General features: G+C 42.5%; 1 protein-coding gene across 1 annotated transcript in view; it reads right to left on the minus strand.

Annotated features, from left to right (window-relative positions):
• Positions 1-15,575, minus strand: part of ttll12 (tubulin tyrosine ligase-like family, member 12) — a 38,891-nt gene that overhangs the window by 13,451 nt on the left and 9,865 nt on the right. Inside the window, exons 8-9 of the mRNA XM_034863727.1 lie at positions 6,243-6,437; positions 6,041-6,152 (exon numbers count right to left, since the gene is read on the minus strand). Of these exons, the coding sequence (XP_034719618.1) occupies positions 6,041-6,152; positions 6,243-6,437 (307 nt within the window). The remainder of the gene's footprint in view (positions 1-6,040; positions 6,153-6,242; positions 6,438-15,575) is intronic.

Raw genomic sequence — 15,575 nt, forward strand, 5'->3', positions numbered from 1 at the left:
CAGGGCTGGGACTTTCTCAAGGCTCAAGTTCTGGTTGAATAAATGCCTGGTCACACTACAGAGCAGAGCTTAGAGGATCGGACCCTTTAAACGGAGAGCTGGTCTAGTCCTCCTTGAACATGGGCATACCGGAATCTTACAATGTGTATACTAGGAAAGGAAAAACAATTAGCCTAAAGAGAGTTAACGTGAGATACAAATGTAATTTATGTGTAGAAGAGTGGACAGATCAGAAAATGGATGCATGCAAATATATTTAAAGATGGAAACATTGTATCCAATACATCGTTACATAAATACAGAGATTTGTAGGTTTGCTGGCTTTCTATAGTCCAGCATGCCTTTCATCTGATTTATGTGTAAGTTCATTTTTTAAGCATGTTTAATAGAGTGTTCCAGTATTTTGTACTGCACTTCTTTAAAGTTGTAGGACTCACAAACTACAATTAAAAAAAAAAGACCCGTCACACTTTTAGTACGAGCCAAGTTTGAAATCAGAATCAGAAAGAGTTATATTGCAAAGTACGTTTTTATTTGAACACATACAAGGAATTTGACTTGGTGTTGTTGGTGCACGTCACACGTTCTGGAATATTAAACAATATAAGTATAGGTATAAACAACATAAGTATATGTACACAGTATGTATTAAATAAAACAAATAAAAAATAAAGAATAAAGATGAGGTGGAGAGAGTCAGGGTGGGTTCCGGGCCTTGTTGATAAGGCTTGTGGCAGAGGGGAAAAAAACTGTTCATGTGGCGGGAGGTTTTGGCTGATAATCAGCACCCACTTGAGAGCTAGTTGGTTGAGATGGTAGTTCCCGGGCAGATGAAAGACTCCACAGTGTCAATTGTGGAGTCACAGAGGGTGATGGGGGCAGGTGGAGCTGGGTTGTTCCTGAAGTCCACAACAATCTCCACTGTGTTTAGAGTAGTGAGCTCTAGATTGTTTTGACTGCAGCAGGTGTTCAGCCTCCCATCTGTAGGTGGACTTGTCTCCATCAGAGATGAGTCCGATGAGGGATGTGTTGTCCGCAAACTTCAGAAGACAGACTAGTGACTGGAGATCAGCTGTTGATGTAAAGGGAGAAGAGCAGAGGGGAAGGAACACAGCCCTGAGGGGATCCGGTGCTTATGGACTGTGAATCGGAGATGTGTTTCCCCAGCTTCACATGCTGCTTCCCGTCAGATGGGAAATCAGTGATCCACCTGCAGGTGGAGTCAGGCACACCAAGCTGGGAGAGCTGGGGATGATGGTATTAAAGGCAGAACTGAAGTTCACAAACAGGATCCTGGCATCCAGGTGCCAGAGGATGTAGCGTTAGGCCAGGTTGACTGCATCGTCTACAGACCTTTTGGCTCTGTAGGCAACCTGCAGGGAGTCCAGGAGGGGGTTGGTGATGTCTTTGAGGTGTGAGAGCATAAGGCGCTATAAGGTCTTCATAACCCAAGAGGTCAGGGCGATGAGTCTGAAGTCGTTAAGTCCTGTGGTCCTTGGCTTCTTGGGAACAGGGATGGTGGTTGAGGACTTTAAACAGGCTGGCATGTGGCATGTCTCCAGTAAGGTGTTAAAAATGCCTGTGAACACCGCAGACAGCGCATCATCACAGTGCTTCAAGCTGGATGGGGAGACAGCAGCTTTCCAGGGGTCCAGTCTCCTGAAGAGTCTGTTGATGTCCCTCTAATGTAAGTACAGTAGTCACTGAGGTGGGTGGATAGCAAATTCGTTAGCTGAGAACTTGTGTTCGAGCGTCTCAGAGTACCATCCTATAGCCTACTTTTTCTTCCTTGTTAAATTTGTAAGTTGACTCTTTAAAACTTTCTTTGTCCCCACTCCTGAATCCCTGCATCCTACAATTCCCATCATCCAACTCATCTTATTTCAAAACCCATCCCTCTATATCTGCAGTAAGACTGTGGCGTTGCAAGCTGTATAAGATTTAAAGATGCAAGATTTTGTCTCTAAATGACCGAGGCCTGGCCAAGGACACTGGCCATCTTAAAATGTTTGTGTGGACGAAACCATAAACAGGTCCAGCTCTGTCTTTAGACTGATTATGAATGAATGCCATGATTAATTCGGAAAAACATTCCTCCTCTGATTCTGGATTCATCCTTCCCTTCTTTTGTTACGGTATACGTCCTTTACTTATTTTTCTTTAGACTCAGGCAGCTCCGTCAGTCAAAACAGGTGCCCTTCAGAAGTGGGGACAGAGTCCTCTATAACCAGGCCAGGAACACACTGACCAAAGAGATCAAAGCAGCTAAGAGGAGCTATGCTAAAAAGCTGGAAAACAGCTTTTCAAACAATGATCCTCGGTCAGTGTGGAGAGGCCTGCAGACACTCAATAACTACAGGAGACCATCCCCAAACACTGCTGGTCCTCAACGACTGGCTGACGAGTTGAACAGCTTTTACTGTAGGTTTGAAAAGACCACAGTCACACCCCTCCCCCACACCAACTCACACTTCAGTCAGTCACCTCCCCCCTCTGACCCCTCACCTGCACTCACGATCTGTGAAGCGGATGTGCGCCAGCTCTTCCAGAGGCAGAAGACCAGAAAGGCTCCTGGCACCAGACGGCGTGTCACCATCCTGCCTGAAAATCTGTGCAGACCAGCTGGCCCCCATCTTCACTCAGATCTTCAACAGATCTCTGGAGTTCCCTCCAGTTTGCCTACAGGGCTAAAAGGTCAATGAATGATGCAGTCAACTTGGGACTGCATTACATCCTGCAACACCTCGACTCCCCAGGGGCTTATGCAGGTATCCTGTTCATGTACTTCAGGTCAGCGTTCAACACAGCGTCCTCAGCACTAAACTCTCCCAGCTCACTCGGCCAGCCTGGGTCACAAACTTCCTGACTGACAGGAGGCAGCAGGTGAGGCTGGGGAACATCACATCCAGCACACAGACTGTTAGCACTGGCGCCCCCCAGGGGTGTGTGCTCTCCCCACTGCTTTTCTCCCTCTACACCAATGACTGCAACTTAGGAGACCCATCTGTTAAACTCCTGAAGTTTGCGGACACAACCGTCATCGGCCTCATCCGGGACGGTGATGAGTCGGCCTACAGACGGGAGGTGGATCAGCTGGCTCTCTGGTGCAGTCAGAACAACCTTGAGCTTAACACGGTCAAGACTGTGTAGATGATTGTGGACTTCAGGTAGAGACCCCCCCACTCTTACCCCCATCACCATACTCAACAGCCCTGTGTCTGCTGTGGAATCCTTCAGATTTCTGGGATTCACTTTATCCCAGGACCTGAAGTGGGAGCCCAACACAGACATCATCATCAAAATGGCCCAGCAGTGGATGTACTTCCTGCGCCAGCTCAGGAAGCTCAACCTGCCTAAGGAGCTGCTGATCCACTTCTATGCAGCCATCGTCCAGTCTGTCCTCTGCACTTTCATCACTGTCTGGTTTGGATCTGCCACCAAAAAGGACAGGAGCAGACTACAACGGACAGTTAGGACCGCAGAAAAGATCATCGCTGCCCACCTGCCCTCCGTCCATGACTTACACCTCCAGAGTCAGGAAACGGGAAGGAACCATCACTGCAGACCCATCTCACCCTGGAAACAACCTGTTCCAGCTTCTCCCCTCTGGTGTGCGCTACAGAGCACTGTACGCCAAAACCAACAGATTCAGGAACGGTATCTACCCACAAGACAGTTCTCTGATGAACAGCTGACTTCTTACCGTCAGTGTCAGGTTCAGTTCTGGTCAATAACCTAGTAATCACGGTCTCTACAGCACCTTTTCACTGGTTCCACTTATTATTCCACTTATTTAGTATTATTCATCATTCTCATATCTCACTTATTATTTACTATTTATCATTCTCATATCTCGCTTATTATTGACTATTTACTCATCATTCCCATTCTCTCATCTCTCTTATTTGTTATTCATTCATCATTCTCATTTCCTATTTCAGAACTGTCCATAATGTTCATACTGTTCATATTGTAAAATAATAACATAATACTATTTATCCCAGTATCCTTGCAATATGCTCCACATTTAAATAATTGTTATTGAACTCTTCTGTTTAGAGTATGTATATATGTTGTGTGTATAAATTATTGTGTATATTTTTGTTTTGGTTGTTTTGTGTGTAAACACAGTGTGAGCAATGATGCTCCAAAGAAAAATTCCTCGTATGTGTCCTCATACCTGGCAAATAAAGCTGATTCTGATTCTGTTCATTTTTTCTCTTGTATAAATCTCTCCAGTAGTCTAGTGGAATATAGAATCTCTCTTTTTTTAAAATGACTCTCGAAGCCGACAGGAAAGCCAAACTTTACATTTTTTCTTTAAGATTATTTTTTGAGCTTTTCTGCCTTTATTTAGGACAGCAAGGTGAGAAAGGTAGGAGAAAGGGGAGAGATAGGGGGGAGACATGCAGGAAATCGTCACAAGACCCTGGACCTCTGCATAAACCGCCGTGTACATTGCCGCCTACTCTGACCACTAATCTAAACAAAGCAAAATGTTCTCCCCTCGTCAAAATACAGTGAAAATACTAGTGTAGATTGTTATATGTTTAAAAGTTAAAGGTGTGATACAAAAGTTTGATAGGGTTTTGCGCTCATTGCAAAAGAGTTACACAGTTCACAGAGTCACATTTGTATTCCCCAAACAAAGGAAACTCAGATTGTTACTATAATGCTGTTTTTCTACTTAATGGTACCTCCTCCTCTCTACGCGTCTTTTATGGTTTTCCATCATAGCAAAAAGTCCCTGGTACCTGCTAATAGGTAAATGTTTTAGTACCACCTCTGTTGAGGCTCCAAGCAAAATGAGGAGATATCAAAAGGCGATGTGAAAACCTGCAGACTGCTGACTGGTTGGAGAGAATAGTCATTATTCACTGCGTCATCAGTCGAGTACCATTAATGGAAAAACAATATAAGATAGTTAAGATCAGTTAAGGTCACAATTCTTTGTAAAACAACAAGTACAGGCTGGAACCAAATAAGCTGCTTGTGTGAGAAGAACAGGAAGCAACACAGCACAGCGGCGTGTGTTGTGAGAACATACCAGTCCTTGTGCTGGACTATAGACAATAGGGGTGAAGAAAAAAATAAAAAATAAATATATATATATATATATATATATATATATATATATATATATATGGGGGGTATAAGAGTTTAGGGAAAGGACAGAACGGGGCTCAGTTGGCAGAAGAGCTTTGTGGACCGGCTCTGACTATCTGTGTGTTGCTATGGAAACTTGGTGTCTGCTTTGATATGATCTGTGTTTGTGACTCTCATGCTTGACTAATTAAAACACACTTGATCGAAACAGCACAATTGTCTCATTGACTCTTGTGTGGGATCACTGTAAAACCAATTTTGGAATATGCAAGCAGGCATAATTGGAGTCAGGTTTTGGTATCATTTTTAGGGACACACGGAGGATGTTCCCCTACATTTGCTTGGTTTGAATTTCCAAAAGAAGGGTTAAACCCTGATCAGACAAACCTGGCCCAACCCTGGTCAGCGTTGTGAAAGAAGTAAGCAGGCAGAAGATGTACCAGGTTGTTATCTGAGCAGCGCTGCGGGGGTAGGGGTGAAAAGCTGTATGCATCATTTCTGTTTGCATACAGCGGATCCAATGTTGTAATGTTCTTTGCACACAAAGAAAGCGGAATGGAAACAGAAAACACATGCATCCGGCAGAATTTCCTGCAGCACCGGAGCAATCCTGGAAGTCAAACACCAAGGATATAGACTACTACACGAGCACCAGAAAAAAATCCGTTATACATTAGGTACCATTCACTGTGGACCAAAGCCACTCCTAGAGCTGTGTTTCAAGAACATCAACAGTCATGGTTTAGGTGTCATAGGAAGCAACTTAAAACTTAAAACGTCAAGGTAGATGGTGAACACTGATTAACTCACTAAAAAAAAGGTAAATAACGAAGTTTTGGTTTCCTGAAGTAAAGTTGCATTGGCAATGCTATACATTTTCTAAGGAAAGTTGGCTTAATGGTGTCAGTTTGTACAGTATGTGTGTGTAGGGTACCTTTGGCGTACTCTCTCGTTGTCTGATTATGTAGTCTAGGTTGTTGGTGATGTGTGTGTCCAGTCCACGGGCCAAGTTCCACGGCTTACAGATCCAGTGGTTATCTTCTCCCCTGAAACATACACCAATACATCTTTTATCCTGTTTAGTGTAGATTAGATCATAAACAGCAGGAAAATGTGTTTTTTTGGGTAATATTAACCTTTGTTGTCTCAGTTGATAACACTTGATGAACTGTGGGAGCTCTGACTGGAGGTTGAAGGTCTCAGGTAGCCAATCAGGTTGTGGGCCACCTTTTACTCTGCGGGCCACAGCAGCCAAGCAGTCCTTCACAGTGATGATGCTCTCACAGGGAAACTGGTTGAGCATCACATGAGGTTGTTCCTCGCTTAGCTTCCTGTCAGAGAAGAGGATGACGTAACGGTGAAAAATTATTTTGAAACAAGTAATAGACTCCTTTACAAGGATGTGGACTTGCACAAATCTGAGCTCCCTAGCGAGGGCAGCAGGCTAAGCAAGGTATTCCAGACGTCCCTTTCCCTAGCAATGTTTCCCAGGCTTCCTTGGGAATCCCAAGGTGATGCCAGGGTGGATGAGAAATATCCATTCTCCAGCGCAATCTGGGTCTAACCGACTGGCCTCTCACCAGTTGGACGAGCCTGGGAAACCACAAAAGACCATTACAACTGGACACTTTTGACGCAAAAATGGAGCTGCTGCTCTTTTCCGAGCTTCCTCTGGATGTCTAAGCTCCTCAACCTACTTATAAAGCTGACCCCAGCCACCCTAAGAAGAAGTCTTATTTGGGTACCCGCAATCTCAAATTTTACCGTCGCCATCTAAAGCTCATGGCCCCAGTTGAGGGTTGGAACATAGACTGGTAACTATTAAGTTAAGTTTGTCACTAAGGAAATTTGTCTTTGTCTAAGTGCTGTACCGTAACCGTACCATTCATGACAATATACTGCATAACAAGACAATGTACAGCACTTTAGGAAAATAAAAATAAAGATTTTCCACTATTTGAGAGGATATTGCACAGACCTTAATATGCACGTGCATATTAAGCCTAGTAAAGAAATTGCATTGAATAAGAGAATGCAAATTGAGGTTAGAAGAATCTTCACATGGTGAGTAAAATTAAATAGGTTACATTGGTTAAAGCCAGCACAATATTCGAGTGATGAGGACTGGACTGGTTGATTGTTGTGGGGACAAATTTAAAGCTTAAGGAGCTTTTATACCTACTGGCTCTATAGCGCCATATGGAAGGAGTTAATTAATCAAGAGTATGTGTGACAAAGCCCTCAGGATCCTGTGTGCTGTCTGATAACAATTGACCTAAAGGTGATTTTAAGGTATGGGTGGGATTTCTTCCCTATTCCTTTCATTGCTGTTTTAATTATGCTTGCTATTTTTGGTTTATTGGACTCACAAAAGATTGTTTAGAATTGGTCTGAAAGACACAGCAAATTGTTGGGACAGACTACTTTAATGATAGCCAGTCTTCTTCTTCGCGTCGGTTGCAATTTCAGATGTTGTTCAGCCAATATCTGGCGCAGGTCAGAGCTGATGAGGTCGGTTCAGCCAGGTCCTGGGGGCTGCACAGGGGGACGTTTTCACACTCCAGTAAGTGGGACATTGTCGGTACCGCTCCACATCTGCCTGTGTCTTTTGTCTGGTGGTTCCATGCTTTCATAAGTGCTTTGCAACTTCCTAGTTCCACTCGTAGTCTGGCGAGGGTCTTCCAGGTTAGCCATGGGAGGTTGTGCCCGCTGGCAAGACATTCAGTTGGGGTGATTCCTCTCTGCCTCCTGTCCTGGGCTTGTGCGTTTAGCTGGTTCCATTCATCTTGCATATGTTGGTCCTTGGGGCGGCTGTGGCTCAGTGGTAGAGCGGTTGCCTGCCAATTGGAAGGTTGGTGGTTCGATCCCCGCCCCTGCAGTCATTGTCGAAGTGCCCTTGGGCAAGACACTGAACCCCAAGTTGCCCCCGGTGCTGTGCACCGGAGTGTGAATGTGTGTGAATGTTTATCTGATGAGCAGGTGGCACCTTGTACGGCAGCCCCGGCCACAGTGTATGAATGTGTGTGAATGGTGAATGTCTCCTGTAGATGTAAAAGCGCTTTGAGCAGTTGTTAAGACTGGAAAAGCGCTATGTAAATACAGTATATTTACTTGCTATTTCTTTGGTTGTTGGTCTTTGGTGCACTTGTCTTGGGTGACGATGGATTGTCTGATGTGGGGGGCGGGGCAATGCCAGCTAGGGGTTAGAGGCATGGGACTGGCGTTGTCTTCATGCATCTTGTGATAATGCGGCAGGTGTTGTTTATGATAGCCAGTAGGGGTGTACGATTCAGAAAATGACATAATTCAATTCCGGTTTTTAGGCTCACAATTCAAATTAATATTAATTTGATTCAAAAACTATTCTGGATTAACAAAATAAATTCAGTGTGTAAATGTAGTTACTTTTTCCATGTATGAGTCACCAAAGCACTTTTCTTGAGCATAACTCTTCTCTACCCCCCCCCCCCCCCCCCCCCCAAAAGAAGAATGGAGGCGTGTATTAAATTGTAGGTCAAAAATTGTAAATCATGAACCAAACCTATCATGTGATTGCAAAAGATATACAATGAAAAAAATAATATCAATTTAGGTTCACAATAAATATTGGCCCACTTAGTTGTGCGCCAAACCAAAAAGACAAACTGCAATTATGTAAAAACTTAAAGCAGAATTTTGGTATCTGTGTCTGTATTGTGTCTGTATAATGTTTTGATCCTGTGTTGCGTATTATTGCAACAGCAAATTATTTGTTGGATTTAGAGACACCAAAGCTTTGGTACTCATTACTTTTTACCCAAACCTCGGTGCATGATGACACCAGCAGACGTCCTGACCAAACTTGACACCTAGCTGAGATGTAAGATTAGATTTTGCAGTCCATCGAAACAGGTTAACAAGAAATATTTCTATAATCAAGATATTCTCAGTTTAAATATTATGTTGTGGGTATTGCTGTGTTTGTCAACAAAAATTAGGACTAAATATTGTCAACAAACCTTTATCACATGACGGAAATATGACGATGACTATGATTAAATGTATAATGTAATATTGTTGACAATGTTGACAGGCAACGTTACTTTCTCAAGCCCTGTTGGGGCAGTTTTTCATTTACAAGATGCAGTGGTGAGGTAGAGAGGGAGATGAGCTTAAACAACATCAACAAAAAACTAGAACTGCAAGCAGTTATGAATGGGTTCCAAGGCCCACAAAAATGAACCTGCGAAAGATGCTAATGCAGAACCCAAAGCACGACAGAGGCAAGGCAAATGTCAGGAAATTTCACCAAGTACGAATTGTAAAGTTTGTGGTGAATTGCAATAGCGATTTTCCCATTCATGAGTAAAATGCCAAAACGCTTCTACCTCAATTATAGCGCCTCCTTAAGGCTGAGCATCAATAAATCTGGTATAGAGCCTCAGATTGGCATCTTGAACAATAATGTCAGGTTTTGTGATCATAGCATTTACTCTGGCAGAAGTATTTTAATTGCAAAATTTCAACTTAAATGTATTGAGTTATTTGCCAAAACCCGTCTACGTTCATTATAGCGCCCCCAATGGCCAAACTTCACAAAATTTGCCACAGAGCCTCGGAGTGGGATGACGAACAACAGCAAGTTTTGCTCTGATTTAGCTTAACGCTTCAAATACAGCTTATTATAGGTTAATAATGTGTTTGTATGTATAAACTGTTTTGTACAAGACAGAGAAGTATAACAACAGGAAAGGACTGTTAGGTTGGTGAGTCTGTGAGTTTGGTCCAAGGTTACAAGAAGCGGGAAGAGGAAGTAGAACCGGACAGCAGATTTACAGATGGCTGTAGTATAGGACGGTAGCAGCACAAACACGCGCACAAACACGATTAAGCGGAGTCTGTTCCATTTTTTTTATTTCAGAAAGGGAGGTTAATCAAACTTGAGAAAGCGGGGTAACTCCAGCTCGTTTCAGAAAGAGAGGTAACTTAACCTCAGAGTCAGTTACTATGGTAACTGAGCCTGTGAACCTAACCTGGTTGGGAACAGGTTTTCTTCTCTCAGTCTCCTCCCTCTAACACAGCACTCTTTCATTTCCTCATTCATTCATTCAGTCGGTAGCAGGCACATTTTAGCACAGTTTGTCATCTGCATGAATAAAATAACAGGGTTGGTTTATGAACTGTGTTAGGCAGACTATAAAACATTTTTGTTCAGAATTTTTGTTGCAAACGGCAGTTTTCTTTACACCGTTGTTTATGAGGATCATATTAGTAAAGCCACTGTATAGCAAAGCGCCATCAGAACAGTGTGACTCACTCTAAAGCGTGTGTGTAGAGATCCCTTGACACAAACCAGTAAGAGACAACGAAAAGAAATAAATGATTATAAATCATAATTCTGTTAATGATGGTGTTGCAACCTCGGGATGAGATTATAAGTAGTTTACGTTTTCGCTCACAGGATTGCACCTAAATGAAATAATAGGTGTATCCTACCATTCCAGTTTTCTCCCACACTGTTGAACGGAGGTACAGTTGAAAAAACCAAAATAGCTAAAAGGTGTTACGAAAACCTGCAGCTAAAAACATATACTGCTCAATGAAGTCACAATCTCAAAATAAAAATAAAAAAATGGAATCGTCGATGTTGCCGCGCCCCCATGTCACATCCTCTCGGCTTGACAAGCGGAAACAAACACGTGTTGAAGTGCAACCGCCTCTAACTTAGCTACAGCCAGTTAAAAGAGAGGCTGCCTTCCAGGCGGCTCTGCGACGCACACATACAGGGAGCAGATCAGACGGGGAGCACATACAGGGAGCAGATCAGACAGGGAGCATATACAGGAAGCAGATCAGATAGGGAGCAGATACAGGGAGCAGATCAGACAGGGAGCAGATACGGTGAGCAGATCCAGAGCAGATCAGACAGCGGAGCAGCACTGAACACAAAATGGTGAAGCGTGAGTGCGGCTTTACAGTTTAACTGCAAAAAAAAAAAACTTTCCACGTACCGTCTCGGTTAGGACATGTGGGAGGTGGAGTGCACCATGTGCAAAGGTTTGACCAGGTTTTTCTTTGAAAATAGGATAGACCCCATATCTTTATAGCTGCTGAGACCTCCAATCTGAAAACAATTATTCATGATCTCATCCTCACTTGGGAGGTTCTCATCCTCACTCAGACTCAAATCTCCTGTAGACCCCTTCCCCAGGTAATAGGTGAACATGACCTTGTTGCTATTTACAGTGCCTTGTGAAAGTATTCGGCCCCCTTGACCTTTTCAACCTTTTGACACATTTCAGGCTTCAAACATAAAGATATAAAAATGTTATATTTTGTGAAGAATCACAAACAAGTGGGACACAATTGTGAAGTGGAACAAAATCTATTGGATACTTTAAACTTTTTTAGCAAATAAAAAACAGAAAAGTGGTGCGTGCAAAATTATCCGGCCCCCTTGCGTTAATACTTTTAGAGACACCTTTTGCTGCGATTACAGCTGCAAGTCGCTTGGGGTATGTCTATCAGTTTTGCACATCGAGAGACTGAAATTCTTGCCCATTCTTCCTTGCAAAACAGCTCCAGCTCAGTGAGGTTGGATGGAGAGCGTTTGTGAACAGCAGTTTTCAGTTCTTTCCACAGATTCTCGATTGGATTCAGGACTTTGACTTGGCCATTCTAACACATGGATACATTTATTTGTGAACCATTCCTTTGTAGATTTTGCTGTATGTTTGGGATCATTGTCTTGTTGGAAGATAAATCTCCGTCCCAGTTTCAGGTCTTTTGCAGACTCCAACAGGTTTTCATCCAGAATGGTCCTGTATTTGGCTGCATCCATCTTTTCCTCAATTTTAACCATCTTTGCTGTACCTGCTGAAGAAAAGCAGGCCCAAACCATGATGCTGCCACCACCATGTTTGACAGTGGGGATGGTGTGTTGAGGGTGATGAGCTGTGTTGCTTTTACCCCAAACATATTGTTTTGCATTGTGGCCAAAAAGTTCGATTTTGGTTTCATCTGACCAGAGCACCTTCTTCCACATGTTTGGTGTGTCTCCCAGGTGGCTTGTGGCAAACTTTAGACGAGACTTTTTATGGATATCTTTGAGAAATGGCTTTCTTCTTGCCACTCTTCCATAAAGGCCAGATTTGTGCAGTGTACGACTGATTGTTGTCCTATGGACAGACTTTCCCATCTCAGCTGTAGTTCTCTGCAGTTCATCCAGAGTGATCATGGGCCTCTTGGCTGCATCTCTGATCAGTCTTCTCCTTGTCTGAGCTGAAAGTTTACAGGGACGGCCAGGTCTTGGTAGATTTGCAGTGGTCTGATACTCCTTCCATTTCAAAATGATCGCTTGCACAGTGCTCCTTGGGATATTTAAAGCGTGGGAAATCTTTTGATATCCAAATCCGGCTTTAAACTTCTCCACAACAGTATTACGGACCTGCCTGGTGTGTTCCTTGCTCTTCATGATGCTCTCTGCGCTTTCAACAGAACCCTGAGACTATCACAGAGCAGGTGCATTTGTACAGAGACTTGATCACACAGTTATTTAGGACAACCTTGGATCATTCAGAGATCCTCGTTGAACTTCTGGAGTGAGTTTGCTGCACTGAAAGTAAAGGGGCCGAATAATTTTGCACGCACCACTTTTCAGTTTTTATTTGCTAAAAAAAGTTTAAAATATCCAATAGATTTCGTTCCACTTCACAATTTTGTCCCACTTGTGGGTGATACTTCACAAAAAATAAAAAATGTATATCTTTATGTTTGAAGCCTGAAATGTGTCAAAAGGTTGAAAAGTTCAAGGGGGGCGAATACTTTCGCAAGGCATGGTATCTAGATGTTTTCCCTGAATCTATGACAGCAAATATTTCAGGGACTTATTCCTGTTATGATCTCCCACACAACATCTGGATTCTGGCAAGTCTTATCACCATAGGGCCCCTTATCATAAACATGAAAATAGATTTGGATGCCTGCAGAAGGAATATTCAACCTATCAGACTGGAAGAAAAGGTGTGTTGAAAAGCTTTATCCACTTGTCTCTCCAGCCGCCAATGGGTGCTAAAGTGCTTCTGCTTTCCGGTACCGTGTTTCTGGTTGAGCGGTTACATGTTTTATGCAGCAAGATAGATATAAATGAAACGCATCAGATATACACCAGTTAAAATAAAACGTTACAGACGTTAGGGTTCTGTCAAAGTACTTCATACCGTCAATTCTGATGTAACGTTAGTTTTGCATATCAGTCTTGAGAGAAAAATCGTCCCGTGTTTCCCTCATACCGGCTCATCCATATACTTTCTTCTACTCCACTACATTTCAAAGGCAAAGATTATACTTGTACACAACTACAATTGTTTGAGAGCTGTTGCTAGCTACCTTTACGTCTGACATTATGTCAGTTGGTGGAAAAGGCAGACACGGAGGCTAAACGAGCGCCCGGGTGCTTCTCATGGTATGTGGACAAGCGAGGTAGAGAGTGACTGATAAGAGAGAGCTAACTGGCAGCTTTCAGAAGGGAGCTTTACAAGTAGCTGGAGGATTCAGCTCATCGCCAATCTTTGGTCTGAACTTGCTACTGCACACCAGGCCCGGTGTTATGGGTGGGCCTGACGGGCCTAGGACCACCTACTATAACAGGCCCTATTAAAAAACTTAAATATATTTTAATTTCGTCAAGAATTATCTAAAAAAATTGCTAATATTCTCATAATTTTTGCTAAAATAGTCTAAAGGTTTAATTTTCTAAACCAATTTTAAAAACCTGGTTATGTCGTCGGTTTTAATTGTTTTCCTGCAGAGAACAACCAAGGGACAAGAAGAGTTTTCACAATGCACACATCAGCTACAGAGTGACAAAAGTCTTGCAACCCTACAAACGTAATATCCTGCGTTATATCCCATCCCCCCCAGAGAAAAGAATACCTTGTTTGGAAAACAGTCTAATCTTAGTATAACAATTAATTCTTGAATTAATTGAATCTGCCCTTTGTGTGTGTCATAGTTCTCTACTGGTTGCGCTATCTTAGCTGGAAAAGAACAACTTTGTATCTTTACAACCGTTTCTGACTTTGTGGCATTTGTCCTTGGAGGAACAATTCAAAGACAAACAGTCGTCTTCTCCTTCAGGGAGGACACACAAAGAGATTTAGAAGTCATACACCCTGAAAAGCATTGTGCATAATTATATAAATAATCGACACATGCATATCATAGAAGGACATCATGCTGAAATGTAATTTTCCCATTGCAGTGCACAAACGTTCTTAGACTCATCTGCAACCAGGAGATGAAGGAGAGCTCAGATCCACAACACCTAGCACAATTTTGTCTCTGCCTCCCCGGGACGCTAGTGCCTCTAACCTGCGAGTGGATGATGTAGATGTGTCTTCTGTGGATGAGCCCGCAACTCAACCAGTGCTAGTATCCGGTCGCTTCTTATGCTTTAGCAAGTTTAATTGTGTAGGACCGCCAGAGGATAACAGTATGGTGGGTGTAAGCGATCTGCCTGTATGGTTTTATCGTTGTTAAATAGCAATATGGATTAAAATAATCAATTAATAACTTGGCGTTTCCATTTCTACAACAGCTTGTTGCTGTTGTCAAGTTGTTTTTTCCTTCATGGTTATGTCTTGTTATGGCCAGTGATGCTTTAGGGCTTGTTACTGTGATTGATTTCCTTTTGTAAAACATGTTTATAACATGAATCATCACATTAAAGTACCAGCTTGTCTCGGTATGAAACAACTTGTTTTACGTGACAGACAACGTAGTCAATGAATGACTGAGTGAATGAAACTGCCGAGCAGTGTTGTGGAAAACTTAAAACAAACAGAATTGTGAACTTTTTGGCCTCATGTTATATGAGCAGAACTAAACTATTTTTTGGGGAATATTAGATGCCCAACCACTTTTACAGTCTATAGGCCTTAGGTCTATAGAGTGTTTCGCTATAGCACAGCCAGGTACGGTGCGTAATAGAGATTTCGAAGCTCTCTTTGGTCAGAACCAAGGAGAGCGGTTGCCGATAGGTCCGTCCTTTTCACTGAAACTTTTTACAATGCAACAACATATTTAAAGAGCACCAAGCTATTTAAATCTCTATTATGTAAGCAAAGATAATTTAACGATATATTAGTCAGTCAGTTATATTAAACAGGTTAAACATAGATGTGATAACTAATTTGAGGCCCTGGCACCGGTGCCTGCTGCACACAGAGTGATACAGAGGGAAAATGCTTAACTTTAACTATGTTTACTTGAGGTAAATAAAATAAATGGAGATTTTAGTTAGGTATGAAAAACAATGGTCTAGCTAGAGTGAATGAATGAAATACAACAACTAACCTAGTTAGCTATCTGATGTACTTTATTCTTTGCCATTAATATAGCATGATACAGTTGGTACGGAAAGTATTCAGACCCCTTTAAATTTTTCACTCTTTGTTTCATTGCAGCCATTTTCCAAAAATCAAAAAAGT

The sequence above is a fragment of the Etheostoma cragini genome, chromosome 23 (assembly GCF_013103735.1).
Source record: "Etheostoma cragini isolate CJK2018 chromosome 23, CSU_Ecrag_1.0, whole genome shotgun sequence".
In the NCBI taxonomy this organism is placed as follows: Eukaryota; Metazoa; Chordata; class Actinopteri; order Perciformes; family Percidae; genus Etheostoma; species Etheostoma cragini.